The sequence below is a fragment of the Hyperolius riggenbachi genome, chromosome 1 (genome assembly GCF_040937935.1).
Source record: "Hyperolius riggenbachi isolate aHypRig1 chromosome 1, aHypRig1.pri, whole genome shotgun sequence".
NCBI lineage: Eukaryota > Metazoa > Chordata > Amphibia > Anura > Hyperoliidae > Hyperolius > Hyperolius riggenbachi.
In genome coordinates this window covers 587,333,703-587,356,223 of record NC_090646.1, presented here as the reverse complement: position 1 = coordinate 587,356,223, position 22,521 = coordinate 587,333,703, and the positions used below count along the sequence as shown (strand labels likewise).

General features: G+C 42.2%; 1 protein-coding gene across 1 annotated transcript in view; it reads left to right on the top strand.

The window, feature by feature from the left end:
- The window catches only part of CERT1 (ceramide transporter 1), a 158,162-nt gene that overhangs the window by 25,465 nt on the left and 110,176 nt on the right, over nucleotides 1–22,521 (top strand). Inside the window, 2 exon segments of the mRNA XM_068248716.1 lie at nucleotides 6,872–6,973; nucleotides 6,975–7,007. Of these exon segments, the coding sequence (XP_068104817.1) occupies nucleotides 6,872–6,973; nucleotides 6,975–7,007 (135 nt within the window).

Sequence of the window (22,521 nt, the reverse complement as noted above, 5' to 3'; positions counted from 1 at the left end):
GTGTCCCGTTACATGTGGCGTAGAAGTAACACAGCATTCCAGCAAAAGAACATCATACCAACAGTAAAATATGGTGGTGGTAGTGTGATGGTCTGGGGTTGTTTTGCTGCTTCAGGACATGGAAGGCTTGCTGTGATAGATGGAACCATGAATTCTACGGTCTACCAAAAAATCCTGAAGGAGAATGTCCGGCCATCTGTTCGTCAACTCAAGCTGAAGCGATCTTGGGTGCTGCAGCAGGACAATGACCCAAAACACACCAGCAAATCCACCTCTGAATGGCTGAAGAAAAACAAAATGTAGACTTTGGAGTGGCCTAGTCAAAGTCCTGACCTGAATCCTATTGAGATGTTGTGGCATGACCTTAAAAAGGCGGTTCATGCTAGAAAACCCTCAAATAAAGCTGATTTACAACAATTCTGCAAAGATGAGTGGGCCAAAATTATAAGACTCGTTGCAAGTTATCGCAAACGCTTGATTGCCGTTATTGCTGCTAAGGGTGGCCCAACCAGTTATTAGGTTCAGGGGGCAATTTCTTTTTCACACAGGGCCATGTAGGTTTTGAGGTTTTTTTTCCTCACTAAATAAAAACCATCATTTAAAACTGCATTTTGTGTTCAATTATGTTTTCTTTGACTAATAGTAAACGGTTTTTGATGAGCAGAAACATTTAAGTGTGACAAACATGCAAAAGAATAAGAAATCAGGAAGGGGGCAAATAGTTTTTCACACCACTGTATATACAGTCACAATCAGATGTGTATATCTGACTTTAAAAATACGGGGACTGCTTTATTGAAGCAGCACAAGTAACTAATTTTGAATGGTTTATTTCATTTTTGTGGCCTGAGCACAGCTATTACTGTATATATACATTAATTTTAAAGACTATTATCTGAGAAATAGAACATTCATCATATTCTATTTTAATTACAGTTTAAATTCATTAGGAGTCGGTGCATTTTTTTTCCCGACTCCAGGCACCCAAAATTGCTCCGACTCCACGACTCCGACTCCACAGCCCTGACCAAAAGTGTGGACACTCCTTCTCATTAAGAGTTTTATTATTTTCATGCCTATGAACATTGGATGCCTTCAGTGTGAATCTACAAACTATGAATTAACAACACATGTGGAAGTATAGTACATAACCAAAAACGGAAACAACTAAAAATGTCATATTCTAGGTTCTTCAAAGTAGCCACCTTTTTGCTTTGATTACTGCTTTGCACACTCTTGGCATTCTCTTGATGAGCTTTAAGAGGTAGTCACCTGAAATGGTTTTCACTTCACAGGTGTGCCGTCAGGTTTAATAAGTGGGATTTCTTGCCTTATAAATGGGGTTGGGACCGTCAGTTGCGTTGTGGAGAAGTCAGGTGGATACACAGCTGATGGTCCTATTGAATAGACTGTTAACTGATTTTTTTTTTTTCTTGCCATAATACAAAGTCTAAGTAAAGAAACGAGTGGCCATCATTTCTTTAAGAAATGAAGTTCAGTCAGTCCGAAAAATTGGGAAAACTTTGAAAGTGTCCCCAAGTGCAGTCTAAAAACCATCAAACGCTACAAAGAAACTGGCTCACATGCTGCCCCAGGAAAAGACCAAGAGTCACCTCTGCTGTGGACAATAAGTTCATCAGTCACCAGCCTCAGAAATCGCAGGTTAACAGCAGCTCAGATTAGAGACCAGGTCAATGCCACACACAGTTCTAGCAGCAGACACATCTCTAGAACAAAATATTCTTGTCACCAGGCACTAGGACTAATGCCTTGTCTATTGAGCAGCGTGTGGGGTTGAGGTGTCCCTTAAACACTCAATAGGAAATTGCAAAGTTATAGTAATTATACCCAACACGCGCTAACTAAAATTACTGATGTTTTATTCAAATGCATAAATTGTAAAGTTGCATATAAACCACAATGTTAAATAAATCAGTCCCACCTACATTCATGCCACATTCAAACACACATCTTAGAAGGGCCCTTCTAAAAAATAAAATAGATAAAATTAAAAAATATGTAAAAAAAAGTACTAGGACCAAGGTGATCCAATTAGGTTAAGTTGGAGGTGATTAGAGATATAAGGATCCTGTTAGAAACCTCATTGCAATAGTCCCACATGTAGAAACTCACATAAGGCGACTTCCGCCCTACTAGACCTCTCACAGTACGTTCCGTAATCCGAAAGTTCAAGTAGAAAGCCCAATCTTACGTCAGGGATGAGTCTTACTCACAGTCCGCTGCAACTGCCTCCATGCAGTCTTTTTTATTCCTGTCGGCAATCCACCACGATAGCGGGACCTTGTACTGTCAGCCGCTCACTTGATCAACTCACGCTGGCTCCCCAGTACGGCGCACGTCACTTCCGTATACACGTTACGGTGACTCACTAGCCGCACTTCCGCTCAGCCTGCTCAGTTCCGGATTGGTTGATGTGGGTGACGTCACCACTTCAAAGGACCTCTGGATCTTTACTTACAGGTGCCCGCTAAGCGCCTTTACGGTGCACCCTTCGTCCACGGTCCCCACCATGTACCAATACTCAATTAAAGAAGAGAAACCTCAACGCGTTTCTGCCATTAAACGATGGAACATCTCTAGAACAACTGTTAAGAGGAGACTGTGAATTAGGCCTTTATGGTAGAATATCTGCTAGGAAACCAATGACGGGCAACAAGCAGAAGAGACTTGTTTGGGCTAAAGAACACAAGGAATGGACATTAGACCAGTGGATATCTGTGCTTTGGTCTGATGAGTCCAAATTTGAGATTTTTGGGTCCAACCACAGTGTCTTTGTGCGACGCAGAAAAGGTAAACGGATGTACGCTACATGCCTGGTTCCCACCGTGAAGCATGGAATAGGTGTGATGGTGTGGGAATGCTTTTCTGGTGACACGGTTGGGGATTTATTCAAAATTGAAGGCATACTGAACCAGCATGGCTACCACAGCACCATGCAGCGGCATGCTATTCCATCCGGTTTCATTTAGTTGGGCCATTTATTTTTCAACAGGACAATGACACCGAACACACCTCCAGGCTGTGTAAGGGCTATTTGACCAGGAAGGAGAGTGATGGGGTGCTGCGCCAGATGACCTGGCCTCCAGTCACCAGACCAGAATCCAATCGAGATGGTTTGGCGTGAGCTGGACCACAGAGTGAAGGCATAAGGGCCAACAAGTGCTAAGCATCTCTGGGGACTCCTTCAAGACTGTTGGAAGACCATTTCAGGAGACTACCTCTTGAAGCTCAAGAGAATGCCAAGAGTGTGCAAAGCAGTAATCAAAGCAAAAGGTGGCTACTTTGAAGAACCTAGAATGACATATCTGTTTCACACTTTTTGGTTATGTACTATACTACCACATGTGTTAATTCATAGTTTGGATGCCTTCAGTGTGAATCTACAATGTTCATAGTCATTAACATAAAGAAAACTCTTTGAATGAGGTGGTGTCCAAACTTTTGGTCTGTACTGTATATAAAGGTGGCAGCAGGCCTGCTTGCTCATTTGCACACAATTTTGGTAGTTAGAATGGGCAAGTACTGTTTAGTAAGTGCTTTTGGGGAAAACACTTTTTTTTTCTGTTTAAGGTTTTACTGTATATACAGTGGAGGAAATAATTATTTGACCCCTCACTGATTTTGTAAGTTTGTCCAATGACAAAGAAATGAAGTCTCAGAACAGTATCATTTCAATAGTAGGTTTATTTTAACAGTGGCAGATAGCACATCAAAAGGAAAATCGAAAAAATAACCTTAAATAAAAGATAGCAACTGATTTGCATTTCATTGAGTGAAATAAGTTTTTGAACCCCTACCAACCATTAAGAGTTCTGGCTCCCACAGAGTGGTTAGACACTTCTACTAAATTAGTCACCCTTATTAAGGACACCTGTCTTAACTAGTCACCTGTAGAAAAGACACCTGTCCACAGAATCAATCAATCAAGCAGACTCCAAACTCTCCAACATGGGAAAGACCAAAGAGCTGTCCAAGGATGTCAGAGACAAAATTGTAGACCTGCACAAGGCTGGAATGGGCTACAAAATCATTAGCAAGAAGCTGGGAGAGAAGGTGACAACTGTTGGTGCGATTGTTCGAAAATGGAAGGAGCACAAAATGACCATCAATCGACCTCGCTCTGGGGCTCCATGCAAGATCTCACCTCGTGGGGTGTCAATGGTTCTGAGAAAGGTGAAAAAGCATCCTAGAACTACACGGGAGGAGTTAGTGAATGACCTCATATTAGCAGGGACCACAGTCACCAAGAAAACCACTGGAAACACATTACACCGCAATGGATTAAAATCCTGCAGGGCTCGCAAGGTCCCCCTGCTCAAGAAGGCACATGTGCAGGCCCGTCTGAAGTTTGCCAATGAACACCTGAATGAATCTGTGAGTGACTGGGAGAAGGTGCTGTGGTCTGATCAGACCAAAATAGTTTTTTGGCATTAACTCAACTCGCTGTGTTTGGAGGAAGTAAAATGCTGCCTATGACCCCCAAAACACCGTCCCCACCGTCAAGCATGGGGGTGGAAACATTTTGCTTTGGGGGTGTTTTTCTGCTAAGGGCACAGGACAACTTAATCGCATTAACGGGAAAATGGACGGAGCCACGTATCGTGAAATCCTGAATGACAACCTCCTTCCCTCTGCCAGGAAACTGAAAATGGGTCATGGATGGGTGTTCCAGCACGACAATGACCCAAAACATACAGCAAAGGCAACAAAGGAGTGGCTCAAGAAGAAGCACATTAAGGTCATGGAGTGGCCTAGTCAGTCTCCGGACCTTAATCCAATAGAAAACCTATGGAGGGAGCTCAAGCTCAGAGTTGCACAGAGACAGCCTCAAAACCTTAGGGATTCAGAGATGATCTGCAAAGAGGAGTGGACCAACATTCCTCCTAAAATGTGTGCAAACTTGGTCATCAATTACAAGAAACGTTTGACCTCTGTGCTTGCAAACAAGGGGTTTTCCACTAAGTATTAAGTCTTTTATTGTTAGAGGGTTCAAAAACTTATTTCACTCAATGAAATGCAAATCAGTTGCTATCTTTTATTTAAGGTTATTTTTTCGATTTTACTTTTGATGCGCTATCTGCCACTGTTAAAATAAACCTACCATTGAAATGATACTGTTCTGAGACTTTTCATTTCTTTGTCATTGGACAAACTTACAAAATCAGTGAGGGGTCAAATAATTATTTCCTCCACTGTATCTTCATCTATTCTAGATAGGGGGGAAAAAAACCCAAAGATTGAAAGTAACTTTGAAATAACTTTGACAGCGCTTTGAAATATAAGCAAACCTTTTTGTTAAAATTTTGACTTTATATACAAGAAACGTCTGGATATACAAGCAAAAAGTCACACAATTACAACTGAGCCGATGGTTCTTATTGATTTATAAAGCGCCAACATATTCTGTGGCGCTGTACAAAGTAAGAAATGAACATGGGGTACATAATACAGACAATAGTGTACACCATTATACAAGATACATATAGGTAGTCCTCGGTTAACAAACGAGATAGGGACTAGGTTTGTTCTTAAAGAAAACCTGAACTGAAAATTAAGTCAAAATAAGCATACACAAGTCATACTTACCTTCCATGTAGTCTACTCCTCAGTGTCTTTCTCCTGTCCCCGCGTCCTGTTTACTGGGATCAAGGGAATTTTCCATCCATTTTGAAAATGGCCATTACCCATAACAGCTTTCTGGTCAGCACACAGTTAAACTATAACATCGCCCACTTCAGCCATAGGGAAACATGGACATTACCTGGTACATCAGTTTTCCTCTCAGCTATAACTGACAGCAACGGATATATTTCAGATCTGACAAAATATTGTCAGAACTGGAAGGATTGTTGTCAGAAGAAAATGGTGATCTTCTGAGAGAAACTGATGGCAAGGTAACTATGTAATGTTCATTTGAAGTTACCTCATGTGTTTATTTTAAATATTTTTACTCATTACAGGTTCTCTTTATCCTGAATCTGTACTTAAAGAAAACCTGAACTGAAAATTAAAAGTCAAAATAAGCATAGACAAGTCATACTTACCGTCCATGTAGTCTACTCCTCAGTGTCCTTCTCCTGTCCTGCGTCCTGTTTGTTCACTGTGATCAAGGGAATTTTCCGTCCTCCATTTTTGAAAATGGCCATTACCCCCATAAAAGCTTTCTGGTCAGCACACAGTTAAACTGTAACATCTCCCACTTGAGCCATAGGGAAATATGGACACATCAGTTCTCCTCTCAGTTGTAACTGACAGCAACTGATATATTTCAGTTCTGACAAAATGTTGTCAGAACTGGAAGGGGATCACTGTAAGAAGAAAATGGAGAGCTTCTGAGAGGAACTGATGGCAAGGTAACTATGTAATGTTCATTTGAAGTTACCTCATGTGTTTATTTTAAATATTTTTACTCAGTACAGGTTCTCTTTAAGTCGGAACATTGTGCTATCTCTGTCCCCTGTACCTCCTCTGTGCCTCCACTGTCCCCTTCTGTGTCACCTCTGCCGTTCTGCCCTTTGTACCTGTTTTATACAAGTTTAAAAGCTAAGTCGGGCGTTCGTAAGTCGGGGACTACCTGTAATTGGAGACAAAATATAAAAATACGAAATACAGAATTTGTAATGACAGTGATAAAAGTAACATGATAGATAAAATGTATGATTTCCAAGACACAAAAGGGGAAGAGAGCCCTGCCCTTGCGAGCTTACAATCTAAAGGCAATTGGGGGGGGGGGGGGGGGGGGGGCGGATACGGACAAGAGGGGTAGTATACAACAAATATATAGAGGCAGTGTGTTTTAGGATATGGCTATATAATCTTGCTTACATTTTCCTTCTGTATTTTAATCTAGTGGACCAACTACATCCACGGCTGGCAGGATCGATGGGTTGTCCTGAAAAATAACACCTTAAGCTACTACAAGTCAGAGGATGAGACGGAATATGGCTGCAGGGGGGTCCATCTGCCTCAGCAAGGCTGTTATCACGGTAAGCTGTACTTACCCTAATATTGCTGTGTGTAATTGCTCCGCTACCCAGATGAGGACTTACATGTTTGTTCAAGATATTAATCTTGGCGTTTTTCAGAATGGTAGAAAGTTTCAGCTTACACGATACGTTGAAAGGAATATCTGGCAGAAAGTTTTTTTTGTGTGTTGCCTTGGTGTCTTTTTAATTAAACTTTAATATAAAAAAATTGCTCCTTTCTTGGCGGTAATGGTGACCTTCTCGCTATAATGAAGCCACTCAAACGATTGGGCAGATGCAAAGTTCTTTTTGTTTACATGGATTTCTCAAATCCTACTAGGGAGTCTTGTGTGCATCAGAAAATGATTCTGTTTATCGCTCTATAGATACAGGGCTGGTTTCCACTGGTTGCAGCATCCAGTTTGAAAATGGACACTGGTTGAAAAGCTGAAGCCGATGTGCTATAGCTATGCCATGCAAGGCTATAGGGATGTGGATGCGGTCTGGAAAACTGCTAGTGCAGGCTACTGAAAGTGGGTCCATAGAGAGAGAATCTCTTTCAATATCCTATGAGGGTGAATAAAAGAGAAATCTTCAGTTATTACTAGACAGTCCTCTGTTTAGGCCAGCACTGTTCTAGAAACGTGCATCTGTTTTACCTTTGTTTCTTTTCTTAAACAAAAGATTTTGGTCTGGATCTCTGTAGTGTGCCGCGTCTCGGTGGATCTCTGTAGTGTGCCGCGTCTCGGTGGATCTCTGTAGTGTGCGCGTCTCGGTGGATCTCTGTAGTGTGCCGCATCTCGGTGGATCTCTGTAGTCCTCTGGTGTACCCAATCTGAGTGAAGCTTTATAAATAAAGCACTACAAGTTCAGGAGGAACGCCCATGTTACATCTTCTCACATATCATCTCAAACCGTGTGATTTTTTTCTTTTTTTTTTTTTTTCTTCTTCTAGTTACACCACGTGTGTAATTCAAAGCTAAATGCCTAAACTGGCATATTTCAAATTTGTGGACACATGTAAAATGAGTCCTGTAGTCCAGTTACTCCTATCACTGCCTACCCTCAGCATTGGTGCATAGGGCAGTGTGGAACTGTCCAACAACCTATTAGTCCCAGGCTATTCCCCCTGCATGCTTAGTGGATTTATAACTGGGCCCTGAGAACGGTGAAGAAAGCAGCAGACATACACCAGTAGGCTTCTGACACAGCCTTACCATCCATATGCAGTGTTCTCTTCCAAATTATTTTACAGCCGGGTGTCATGAAAAAGTAGCCGGGTTGGGCAATATGAGAGAATGCAGGGCCTTTGCTTCTGTGTGCAACGCTGCTTACAGCAGAGGAGGAGGTGAGCTGATGACACAGGGGCTCATCAAAACTAGCTGGATGGAGCACACGGCTAAAGAGCCTGGGGCGAACACTACATATAGTTTTCATTTGTGGTGACCGTTCCATTTTAAAACTGTCCATCCACTGAGGAGGAGGTGGTCAGCCAAGACAGCAACCATTTTTTTTCAATGTGCAAATGGATTCTTTCCCCAATATTACATTGTGAGGTTTAGTTAAGTTCTACTTGGACAAATTGACCAAATCCAGTGCAGGGAGAATTGGTGCAGAAGTTGAGCAGCTGCTCAGTTGACCAATAGGAATTCTTTATTGGAACATCTATTTGTGTAGCAGTTTACCTTGAAGGGTTTTGGAGAAATCTTCTCTGTGAGGGTTTGCAGTACATGTCTAACCATTGGCAGGCTCTCCTGTACATGCTGCCCTTTTAACTGCTTGGCTGCTCATGCTTGGCACATGAGGAAGTTCACTTTGTTGTGCCTGGTTGATACTTCACTGGCGCACTAAGTACAAATATGAAGACTTCAGTGTTCCTGGGCAAAGTGCAGGCAAATAGCCTCTGTACGTGGAAATTTCCTCTGTCCGCTGAGTTTTAAAGGTGATCCTTCAGGACACCAGTTGAGAACAAGATGGCGCTGGAAATTATAGTTTCTGGAATAGTTAAGAGAAAAGGATCTGCATGGTGCACAATGCTGCCTGTAGAGTTTTTTGCAGATTTACAGTGGAAGTGGAAAGTCAAATGGCCATGTGTGCCCAGATGAGGAGTGCCAAAACATTGCTGTGCCGCAGATGGTACATAGGAAAAACTGTCCAGTAGAGGAAAAGGCAGGCCTCCATTTAGTATTACTGAATGTCTCCATGTAGTATTAGTGAATGGGATGCAAGCACACTTGCAACAGAAATACAGCAACAAGCAATAAATATAATTGGATTTTTTTTGTTTTGTTTTGTTTTTTTTTTCTTTTGGGCAGTCTGGTTTCCTGACACATTTCAGAAATATACAACTTATGTACAAGTACAAGGAAAACTATGGCAAAAGTGTAGTAAAATGGATACTTCTAAAACATTTACATAACAGACTTCCCTGAGTAAAATGCACTATAAATTCCTTTTTCCCCATGCCGCTGTCACTTGTGGTAGCTAGTGAAATTCTGGCAGGCCTTTGACTAGTCGATCTCCTAATGAGAAATTCTCACGTATTTACAAAAGCATTTACTGAACAGTAATTGCTCTGTCCCAACTACCAAAATGGTGTGCAAACAAGTAGGGAGGCCAGCCAGCATCTGTATATAGAACATTTCCTGAGAGTAGTTTTGTGAGGGAAGAAGAAAAAAAAAACTCACACGAGGAGATGGACCAGTTCAAAAATATGTCAGATCTGTCTACTTTTGACTACCTACTCAGAGGGGCAGCAACATAGGGAAAAATGGATACAGTAGTGCATTTACTATTCTTTGCAATAGTCTAAGCCAATCTGCCTGTAGAATGCGAGAGTGACAGTGATGTGAATTGTTCTCTTAAAGCAATATTGTGTTTGTATTGGCTCTAAATAATGTGTAATGCAGCCAACAAATGGGCATTTATTAAACAAAGCTGGTAATAACACTTTGCTAGGGGTCGGCTGTATTGCTACATTTCAATTTCCTTTTTGGCATGATAGTGTAGTTTTATAGATAGTGGCTGCTTCGTTGGTTTTTGTCCTAGCCTCTTGCTGTACTTAGGCTTTATTACTCCATCTTTACAATGTATGTGATGTATGTAATTCATAGTTCAATAAGGATTCATAAAAAAGAACACAAACCTGTTAGCTTCCATAGCCTTCGTTAAAAAGAGCAACTCCAGTGACCTATACCAGTAGTAGAATGCAGTAAATTCATGATGCCTCGCTTTTGTTATGCTGGTATCGGCAACAGAAATTTTTCCTAGATCCATGTATGTGTCCCCCCCCACCCCAGTGATGTCACAGGCTAGTCTGTTTAGCTGTGCAGTATTGTTCTTCCATTGCACTGAGCAGGTGTTATTTCTACTGACTTCAGAACTCAACAGTAAACAAACATTCCACAGTTATGCACCTGCCAGCACTAAAGATGTTGTCACCTGTGTGTAAATTGTTGTGAGGAAAGAGAATGTATTACATTTATTTAGTAGTAGTAGTAGTGCAAAAAAACACAAGCAATTGTGTATTTATTACATTATATTAGTGAAGTTCCTCTGTAAGGAGTTTGTAAGTAATATTGGTCTTTCCAGGAGAAACTCTCCTCTACGTTTCCTCACACTGCTGCAGTGTGCAGTGTTTTTTTTTTTTTTTTTTTTCCTGGAGAAACCAAGAGATGTATTTGATGGTAGTTGTGGTAGAACTTATTGGGCCACCTTGCTCTGGTGGACACGGTGCAGCTTGTCCTCAACCCCCCCCCTTTTTTTTTTTCTTTTAAAGTATACATATAGGCAACAGCTGATGCACTAGCATGACGCAGGTTTGTCACCTTGCAACTTATGACCCCGACCTGACATGTAAATGTACCTTTCTGCCTCTTATCAGCTGGGGCTTCTGGTTTTGCAGCATATTTGACATTCTACGGTTTATTATATATTCTGCTGTCTGCCACACTTTTCTAGAAAATAGTTGGATATTTTGATATTTTTTGCGGTCAGCTTTGATTTTGTAAACAAAAAACACTATAGAGATAAACACAGCCCGCTCTGACACACTGTGTGTCGGCAGCCAGGCTGTGATTTGAGGGATTGCAGAGTGCAGGGGGACCTTAGGGGGGTTTGGGATAGCAACAGAGGTTGGGCTCTATAGGCAGATCCATCCTCTGTATGCAGATAACATTCTTCAAACCCACCTCGGGTTCTCTTTAAAGTCATTGGTAATCTTAAAAAAAAAACCCTGTTAAATATTTAGCTAAGGAGAGGGAAGCCTCTGGGTCCTATCGAGCCTTTCTGCTCCTTACTCAGTTGTTCCAGTGCTGGATCCCGTAGCAGTATTCGACAAGTATTTGGTCAAATACTGCTCTCTACTGCTGAAGGGAGGCTTCGGAAGTCTTTGAGAGCCCAAGTGCTCCTGAGAACGAGCCACTCCATACTGTGCAAGTGCCCTCTCATGCGCAGCATGGAGCTGTCCGTCTTCGGGAGGACTCTGCTCCCGAAGATGTCCAAAGTCCCCCCGCTGCGGTGATTCAAGTGGAGAAGCTGCCGCTGCCACGTGGGGACTAAGAGGACCGGGGAGGCTCTGAGACCCTCCTTAAGTATCCGACTTATGTATTTATTTTTATTCCCATTGACTTTAAAGGAAATTTTTTTTTCATCCTCCAACCTCCCCCCCCCCCCCCCCCCCCCCCCCCTAGATTTTTACACACCTGTTCTACATAAACATTCAAATGTCCAAAGTACCAAACTTTACAACAGTGAGCCCATTTTGTTAGACATTGAATACAGTACACTTAGAAGGTGCCACCCCCCCCCCCCCTCCTTTAGTAATCTTTGCCTTTAATACATGCACATTATTGTCATCGTATAAGCAATGTCCACAATGCGTCACCTGAGTATAGCATAACTCATAACTTGTGTGCTTATCACCATCTTCTACACAAGGTAAAGAGCATACATAGAAAAATGACACGGGCAAACTTAAGTTCAGGTTAAAGCTGATAGACCGCTCACCCTGCTGCAGCCAAACTCCTGCCCACTCTAAATACCATTTCCCCTTCCAAGATGTAGCTACTCAGGGGAACTTTTTTTTTTCCGGCACCGGATTTTGGCAGCAGCCGAATTACCTGTTTTTTTTTTTTGTTTTTTTTTCTTTTTTTATTACTGATTTGAGCTCCTGCTACGGCAGGCACCCAAATTAGTCGCTGAACACAGCAACTCTTATTACGGCCTGTGGCGGCACCCAAATAATCGGCACAGTGCTGCACCAAAATTGGCTGGTTTGCTTTACTAGTGCATTAATAATTTGCATGTTGAAACATGTGGATGCGGAAGGACAGATTGTGAAATTTACAAGGCAATGTAATGCTGGGTACGCACTGAGATTTTATGGTCAATTTACTCTCGGATCGATTATTTACAATATGTCCGATCGATTTCCGTTAAAGCGGATCGGAGATAAAAAAAAACTAACAAGTTACTTGTCTATATAGCTTATCTAAAGTTTAGCTGGTTTCCTCAGCAAATCTAGCTGCAAACAGTTTTAATAGAATATGATTATTTATTCCTGTGATACGACAGCTGCCATGTTTGTAAAGATTACACAGAGGCAAGCTTATCTGTATCTTGAGCCATCAGCCTAATCCCATCTCCTCCCTCCTCCAATCTGCCTCTGAAATCAATGGCTAGTAACACCTTCCCCTCCTCCTGCCCAGACTGAGCTCCCATGAGCCTTTGCTACTGCCAAGGCTCTCTGAAACCCTGTTAGCGTGGCTTTTTTAGTTTATAGGGAACTTGAGTATTAAAAAAAGTATTTGGCTTGAGGAATGCCCTATAAACAATAGGAAAGGAACACAATTATGCAATGTGTAAAAGTTCACCTCGGATCCACTTTAACTGTAACAGGAAATTGATCGGAAAATGCTCGGAAATCGATAGGAAAGCAAATTGAACATGTTGGAAATCGATCTGTGAGTAAATTGACCATACAATCTCAGTGTACCCAGCATAAGAGGAGAAATTGGTACGTTCCAGCTCTCAAGCTGGAACAGAGCGGGTAATTAAAAGTTGATAGTGTGGCTATCTGTGGATAGAAGTAGAGGATCACTTAGTCAAAGGGGTGGAGAAAGTTTAGTGGCTTTTAATGTCTGAGATTGACGCCATTGATAGAAGATATGTCAGTGCAAAAGAACTGTATTGAGAAGGAAGGTTTCTTTTAAAATTCCTAAGCGTTGGCAGTTAAGAGACGAATTTCATGTTACATACTTTCAATCAACAAGATTGTAATATGCAAATTAGAGGAGTCGGTGGATTTTTGTACTGACTCCACAGCCCTGCTTATCAATACCAGTTTCCTATGCACATGTCTGTTAAATCCATCCAAGCCACCAATGTATGAATACCTGAAGCAACCACAAGCAATTTGTGTTGTAAATCTAGAGCATGTGCACATTGCTTAACTATATTGATGCTTTTGTGAAATCACAATTTTGAGCTATGGAGAGCTATACTTGGATTCATCTTTTACTAAATCTGATCTGGTGTTGTGTTTACGTTATACATTTTTCATCTTTTACAGTTTCAAATATGAAAGTAACCATAGGTGACACTGCAGGAGCTGAAAACGCTGTTGTGTTGCCTCGTTTCCTATTTTCCCTCCACCCCCAAAATGTGTGGAATGCCTGTGTGTAAAGATGCCTGCTCTCTAAAGATTTTTCTTGGTTAAATGGATACACTTGCATTGAAGGCTTATGAGATGCTTTTCTGCAGCCAAGTGTTTGGTCTGTAAATAAGCTCCTCAAGTAGCCATTTGCAGAAGAATGTCTCAGTGTTAGAGAACACTTGACTGTTCAGATGTATTTAATAAAATCATTCTTTGGAGTGCAGTCACATGAGAACCAGCTGACTTTGATCACATCTGGATTTGTTCTTGCCTAACCCAGATAAGAAACAGGAGGATTGAGATTCTCTTGTGAAATAGTATTTCCAAAGTGCTGTTTGCTTCCTTTTAGGAAAGGATTTCGGTCAAGACATCAAGGTTTGCAGTGTTGTCCAATTGACAAAGAGCACTCATACAGAGTCCTAGTCCCACATCCGGCTACACGTTCTCTGCACATAGAAGTCACAATGCCCATCCTGTCTGGTCTGTCGGAGTTTAATTTTGTAATTGTTTTCATGTGTTGGAGCACATTACTTGTGGAACATCTGTGTGATGTTAAAGCAAAGGATGCTTTTGGCCTATTTTTAAGTTTATCATAAACTGTAAAAATTTTGCTGCACAGAACTTATCTTCCATTATGAATGAAGGCGGCAAAATCCAGTGTAATTGAGGACTTGCAGTCCCCCTGACCTTATTTAAAAAGGACAATCCACTAGGATGTCTGAAGCTGTCCATACACATATAAAGTTTCCACCCAATGTTCTAAGACGATCAGTTCCTTTCTAAATGGAATGAATTTGATTCCTACACGCTGCGCATCAATTTCTAATAGATTGCAGCAGGGAATCTATTGAAAATTGAGCGCCCGCAGGTTGGCACTGTTCGATGCAATGTTCTGGGCCATCAATCTACCAGCTCCACCCACGATCCATATAAATATTACATCCGGTCTGATACTTTAGTTCGAACTTTGATCTACCTGACTTTTCCAGAAATCTATTCTCATCAAATGAATCAACTCTGAGGGAGTCTTATTGTAAAATTGGGGAGTGTTTGGGCACCTAACTCTTTCCTGCTTTTATTTGATCATTCAGATATAGTTTTAAATATAATCTAGCTAAACCCAATGACTGTCTGCATACTTTTCGCAAACTATATTGTAGAAATGTAAAGCAGAGTTGTTTGGCAAACTTTTGCCACACCTTTAAAACTATGCTCCAATGCTTTCTTTATGCTCATCTGCTAGGTTCTAAATGCTATGATGTCAAGTAGCGCCCTCTTGTTCCAACACTGGTTTCCTGATGTCTTGATAGTGCCCCTGGGCCATTTCAACCTTCCATGAGAAACAAAGGCTAAGTGCCAAACTTGCCAAGCCTACCTCCATAACCCTTATCCATCATGCCCCTGCCCCCTTCTGTAGGAATGAATTGGAGGGTGAATGTGTGACACTGCTTCAGTGATGTGGACGGGTGGGAGGATTATCGTGTGCCGTGCCACTCTCACAGTACACTGCAAAGTGGCAGCCCATCTATGGAAGGCAACAGCATAATGCAGTCAGGGGTAGGAAAGGTTGGTGTCCTTATATTTTTGTAGATGGCCCTGAAAAAAATGAAGGGGGGAAAAAATCTTGAGTTACCTGTTAGGATTACATTTCCTTTAGGCTGGTTTCACAGTGGGACGTTTAAGTCCCACGTTACAGCAGCCAGTAACGCAGCCTAACTCACAGCACTGTAAAATCAATTGTGCTGTTCAGTGCCCACGTTGCGTTACATAGTAACGCAGCACGTTTAAACAAAGTGCTGCGTGCTGTACATTATACTCGACTAAGCCACGTTAGACTGTTTGCACATGCTCAGTAATGTTGGAGGAGGAGGTCTCCCCTCCTCCTCACCGACCTCCTCCCCGGCCAGCCACATGGCTAATTAATATTCACTGCAGTGTGGTAACTCCTGGTGGGACTGTAGTGTTGTCCGGATCATGAACGAATCGTTCATTTGATCCGGATCTTTTTTGTGAGTCGAATCATCCGGATCATCACAATGAGAGTCGGTTCACAGTGGATGTCTGTCTGGAAGGAACATACAGAATGTACAGTGCAGGGAAAGTCCTGCCCTGCTAGTCATTTCACCCCCAGTCTGCTTCCCTAGTAAAATGATTCCGTTCAAAGATCCGGATCTTTTCAATGATCTGATTCGAATGATCCGAATCCTTAAAAAGATCTGGACTTCCCATCACTATCCTGGAGCAGCTGCTTTGAGAGCCACATAACGCGTCTCAATCTGATGTCCAACTTCAACACCACCACGTGTTGCGTTAGGGGCACGTTATGCGACCTTAACGTCCCCTAAACTGCAACGTCTTGGTGTGAAAGTAGCCTTACAATTCAACAGAATTTTCCAGGAATCTGTTTTTCTGCGAGCATGGCTACTGGACAGAGTTTGCGGTAAAGCACTTCCTGGAGTTTTGATTCAATTCATCTGAGCTTCCCAGGCACTATCCTAATGTCCTGAGATGAGCCTTTGTTCTATGGACATGTAAAAGATGCCTCGTGTTTACCCCCCTGACTGATCACATGACTATAGAGGATGCTACACTTTAAGTTCTGTTGTTATTGGCGTTAAGTCATTTGACTTCACAGCAGCTAGAGGCTGCACCATCATTGTCATGATATGACTGCACATAAGGTTGCTGTGGTTTTTCTTTTACTTTTTCGGTCTCATCAATCACTCGCGTTTTACATTTCTGTGAAAGTCTACCTCTTCCTTTCTATGTTTATAAATAAATAACGCTCTTTCATATGGGGGGCTTAGCACCTAGCAGAAGACTATGGTTGTGGTATGGCCAGATGATTTGTGGACCTTATTAGTGACAGCCAATAGGAAAGACCATTCTTTTATCCACCCGATTATCTGCCAGCCTTCTGAAATGTTAAGTTTGTTTGTGGTGTAGTTATCACTTTTTTTTTTTTTGTAGTTTTTGTGTTTTTTCACTTGTACTGCTTTCTTCAACATGAATAAACTGATGCAGTTCTGTGATTTGTGTTGGAGATATTTGAATGTGTAACTTCATCTGTGTTGTAAAGAAAAATTGATCCATCTGGCCTGTGTCTGCCAATTATGTGGTGCCTAGAAGTGAGGCCAGATGCATGCCGAATCCCTTATCCAAACACTGAGTGGAATTCCAGGACCTCTCTAGCAGATGGCTCCAGATTACTGTGTTTATGTCTTTGCTGGTGCCTCGCTGCCCTGAAAGAAACTGTCAAACGTCTCCTGCTTGGGCACTCTTGGTTGTGTTTTGTGTTGGCTATTTTACTGGATTAATATTTAGATTTGAAGCTGGCAAACGTGCACAGAGAAAATCTCATCCCTTAAAGAGAACCCGAAGTGGGTTTGAAGAATATTATCTGCATACAGAGGCTGGATCTGCCTATACAGCCCAGCCTCTGTTGCTATCCCAAACCCCCCTAAGGTCCCCCTGCACTCTGCAATCTCTCATAAATCACAGCTACGCTGCTGACAAACAGCTTGTCAGAGCTGGCTGTGTTTATCTCTATAGTGTCAGTCTGCTGCTCTCCCCGCCTCCTGCAGAACTCCAGTCCCCACCTGCATCCCTTCCCTCCCTGCTGATTGGAGGGAAGGGACGGGGGCAGGGACCGGAGCTATGCAGGAGGCGGGGGAGCAGCGGAGACTGACACTACAGATGTAAACACAGCCTCACAGCACGGCTGTGATTAATGAGGGATTGCAGAGTAAACAGATTCTGTTTACTCAAGTGAATGTTACAATGCATTTCTCTGACTCTGCTCCACAAAGAAGCTTTTGGACGTAAACCTGGTAAAGTGAGGAGAGGGCACTCATCAGTAATCTCTGCATCAAAGTTTTGGGATGTAATGAAGACAATGTATAACAGGGTATTATAGTTCACCCTTGCTACGTGTGGATAAATCTTTTTCCCATTTCTATGACGAGCTGGAAAGTTTAATAAGCCTAGAAAGCTTTTCATGTGCGGCAGGCTTGTACTTGGAGCTCCAGGACTATCCTGCCCCTCTCGCCGAGGGTAATATGAGTCGCCCAGCTTCTGGGCTGCTAACCATCTGTTTAGTATCCTGTTTTTGACTTGGTAAAGTTTTGCCCGTCAGTCAGCACTATGTAAATGTAAGATCTACCGGTGGGTGGAAAAAGTGCTTACATGGCACAACGTCTTTCCAGGAGCTCTGACAAACTTGTGGAGTTTAGTATTATTGTGGTTCATCAAAATACGTGTGCAGCATAACAACTCCTCCTCCCCACAGCCTGGCCCTGGACCGGCCCTTGCAGCCATTCAGAGTCTGGATTTTATTGTACTTTAATAGCAATTGGTAAATGTCTTGTACTCGAAAGCAATTTTAGTTCAAACCTGGCTTTAAGGTGGTGTGACATGCAGCTGCACTAGCTCTAATTCACCAATTTGTAAGGAAACTCAACCCGCATATTCCCATATTCCAAGATAACCCATGCAAAGTTTGTAACTTTTTTCCCTAATGACTAAGTGATGATAAAGATAAATCCGGTCTCCTATAATCTATGGTAGGCTCTGACCATCTGAAAGTGAGGAGCTATGATCCTAGCTGTGTAATGACACCAGGGAGGGGAGGAGGCTCCACACTCACTACACTTGGGAAATGACAGTTCTGGCAGGTAACACATGTTGAGCAGAGCTGAACTCCTCAGCACTAGCCTTGCTGACTATCCTTAAAGGGGAACTTCAGCCTAAACAAACATACTGTTAAGTTACATTAGTTATGTTAATTAGAATAGCTAGGTAATATAATCTCTTACCCACCCTGTTTTAAAAGAACAGGCAAATGTTTGTGATTCATGGGGGGCTGCCATCTTTGTCATGGGGGCAGCCATCTTTTTGGTTGAAAGGAGGTGACAGGGAGCAGGAGACACAGTTCCAACTGTCCTGTGTGCTGATTACCCCTCCCAGCTGCACACTAGGCTTCAAATGTCAAATTCAAAATGTAAAAAAAAAAAAATTTGCACCAAAACAGCAGAACGAGAACATCAGAAATCCCATCATGCTTTGCACAGCATAAGGGGAAAACTGCCCGGGCAGTTTTCTTATGTGCAGCTAAAAATTAGACTTGTATAGGAGAAACAAAGTTCTGATGCTGTGAAACTGTTAAACACCAAGCTTTTTCAGTGCTGCCGAGTTGATTTTTAGTCTGGAGGTTCACTTTAAAGGACCATTGAAGTAAGAGGGATATGGAGGATGCCATATTTATTTCCTTTTAAACCATACCAGTGCCTAACAGTCCGGCTGGTTTATTTGACTGCAGTAGTGTCTGAATAACACCAGAAACAAGCATGCAGCTAATCTTGTCAAATCTGACAATATTGTCACAAACACCTGATCTGCTGCATGCTTGTTCAGGGTCTATGGCTAAAAGTATTAGAGGAAGAGGATTAGCAGGACAGCCAGGTAACTGGTATTGTTTAAAAGGAAAGAAATATGGCCACCTCCATATCCCCCTGGTTACAGTTGTATGTACTGATAAATAATGAGCTGATATGGCAAGCCAGTCAGGGGTTGTTTGCACATTGCACATTTTATATCAGTTAAGGTGCAATTTAGCGAACAATTGACCTTCCCATCAATCATATAGGATAGGGTTGTTGGCGATCTCATAGAACAATTTATTGATTGAATTAGCAATCGTTTTGCAAACAAATTCTATCTGAAATGATCAGACTGGTTATGTTCTAACCCTTCATATGAGCACGATTGTTTACTTCCTATCGCAATTATCAGTTTGGAAGGTCGATTGTTAGCTGAAATTGTACGTTAATGGGCACTTTTATGCTGGGAATACACCATGAGATATTTGGGCAGATGGGTGATTCAGTAGATAATTTCTGACAGGTCCGATCTTATTTTTGATCGTTTATCTGATTTCTCACAGAGATGTGAATGGAAATTGATTAGTAAAAAGTTGGAAATTCGATCAGAAAAACAATCAAAAAATCGATTGGACAGTAAATCTGCTGGAAAATCTCATTGTGTATTCCTTGGGGTGAAGTTTAATTCTTGGTTAAAGGGACACTGTAGGGGGGTCGGGGGGAAAATGAGTTGCACTTATCTGGGACTTCTAGTGGTCCCCCGCAGACATCCTGTGCCCGCACAGCCCCTCACCGATGCTCTGGCTCCGCATCTAGTTCACTTCTGGAATTTCAGACTTTAAGTCTGAAAACCACTGCACCTGCATTGCTGTGTCCTTGGTCCCGCTGATGTCACTAGGAGTGTATAGCACAAGCCTAGTATGGTCTGTGCCTGCGCTGTACGCTCCTAGTGACCTCAGCGGGAGCGAGGACACGGCAACGCAGGCGCAGTGGTTTTCAGACTTTAAAGTCAGAAATTCCAGAAGTGAAGCGGAGACGGGGCCGGAGCATCGGTGAGTGGCTGCACGGGCACAGGATGTCTGCGGGGGACCATTAGAAGCCCCGGGTAAGTTCAACTAATTTTCCCCCGGCCCCCTACAGTATTCCTTTAAGGTTTCTCTTTAAACGATGCTTAACAATTTTCTTTGTTTTAGGTAGTAATTGCTCTTATGTTGGATGGGAGGAGGGCTGCTTAATAAAATGTTTGGCTGGATCAGGGTTATAACCACTAAATATAGTAATTAGCTGACTTTGAACAGTGACCTACATCTTTTCTTGTTTTTATTGTAAATCTTCTGCCAAATATCAAGCCATGAATGAACTATTATTCACAAGCCACTGCCTTTTTGAAGAATTCTTTTCCAGTACATTAAAATGTTTTGAGTAGATGTGTAAAATGTACATGGAGGAGGTTGCTATAAGGATACTACGCTGACCACAGTGTAGCAGTAGAAATGTTTACGTTGTTTATCTTTTCACGGGAGGCTGATATTTCATACATTGTTAATGTTTGTTTAAGCCGCTTGGAAGAGAAGTGCTGCCATTGTTTGGCCGTGCCCCTGAATGCAGTGCTGTAACGGATGATGCCAAGCCTCTGAAAGCTTGACACCATGCCCTTATTGTGACTTCAAAAGAGGGGCATGGTGCCAGCGCTGTAAACAGAATCCAGCTTTTCAGGCTATGCTAATTTTCAGCCTCGCACCATAATGCACACTGAACTAGGAATAACATGCTCGCCATTCAACTACATCTTATCCTAAAGCCAAACCCCAGGTCAAGCACAATATTATTTTTTTTTTATGCATTTTTAATACAGCATTTTTTATTTTATTTTTTTTTAGTTTTGTTGAAATCTAAGGAAATTGCATGCTTCTCCAGTTCATAGATTTTGCTATCCTTGGGGATCTCCCACTCACTCTTTGGATACGCAATTGGTGAAAATGATTGTTCTGTTAGCTGATGTCCTGCTGTAAGCTGATTGATAGCCCGTCATGTCTGCCATTTTAAATAGAATCAACATCTTGCACAGTGCTGTACAGTATAGAGTTCCATTAATTGTCACTCAGGAGGACTCGCAATCCAAACCCTTCCATAGTCAAATGCCCATTATAGTTAGCCAAATTTTAAGGGAAGCCAATTAGTTTCTGTTATTTGGGGGGGGGGGTCAGAGAAAACTGTTTAGAGCAGGGTTGTCGAGCGCAAATAAAGGGGGCCGAAATAGAACACTTGCTCCAGGTTGCGGGCCAACCTCAATGTCTACTGCCTACCTCCCTTCATTATAAAAGTTCCCTTGTGTCTAATGGGAACCCCTACCTCTCCCTTTATAGTTCCCTGGTGTCTAGTGACCCCCCCACCTCACCTATACAGGTCCTTGGTGTCTAGTGGTGGTCCTCCTTCCCCTACAGAGTTTTCTAGTGTCTGTTTCACCTTCCCTCCCCTATACAGTTCACTGCTGCCTAGCGCTTTCCCCCTGGTTCCCCCATATGGCTTCCCTGGTGATCTAGCGTTTCAACCCCAATATAGCTTCTCTAGTGGTCTAGAGTGGGCCAAACATAATGCACCGTGAAAACATTTATTAGGGCTAACATTTTGATGGCTTTGTGGGCCATGGGATAGATTTTGACATGAATGCTCTAGAACGGTGATGTCCAAATTCTGGCTTGCAGGCCCCTTTCCAGTGTCCAAGGACTATTTTTAAAGTATCAGCATGCAGCCCCCACCCTTTCTTGTTGGTAACTCCGCCCCCACTTCATGTGGCAGCATGTTGCTGCTGGAGTAGATGGAAAGGCAGCCAAGTGCAAGCCTAGAAGTAAAATGATTGCAGGGGAAGAGTGGCACTTGAGCAGACCCATGTGAGCTTATCTTCAACATGAAAGTCCAATAACTTTCATGTTACTGTTCGGTAGATAAAGCTTTTCCATGCGTTACTACATAAAGCACCTAGGAACTCTTTATCACATGACACAAGCCATACATCACTCCATTAAATGCTAGCGCCACTCATTTACGCCAAAATGCCACATCCCTAGTTTGGCCCCCTAGCAATATAAAGAAGGGTAATATGGCCCTTAGTTGAAACATTTTGGACACCTCCAGTCTATAGGAACCCTGCACAAATCCGAACATACAAACTCCATGCCGATAGTGTCCTGGCACATATTCAAACTGGATAAACAGTGTTTCAAGGTGTCCACTACACTATCATGGGGGGTTGTTATATATGGTGAGCAGACAGCCGGTATAGGTTGTTGATCATCATTAATTGGTAGATTAGGATTATTTATTTATTCAATGTTTCTGTGCACAATGAAGTTTAAAGAGAATCTGTACTCTGAAATTCTTACAATAAAAAGCATACCATTCTATTCATTATGTGCTCCTGGTCCCCTCTGTGCTGTTTCTGCCATTCTCTGCTGCAAACCTGGCTTGTAATTGCCAGTTTTAGGCAGTGTTTACAAACAAA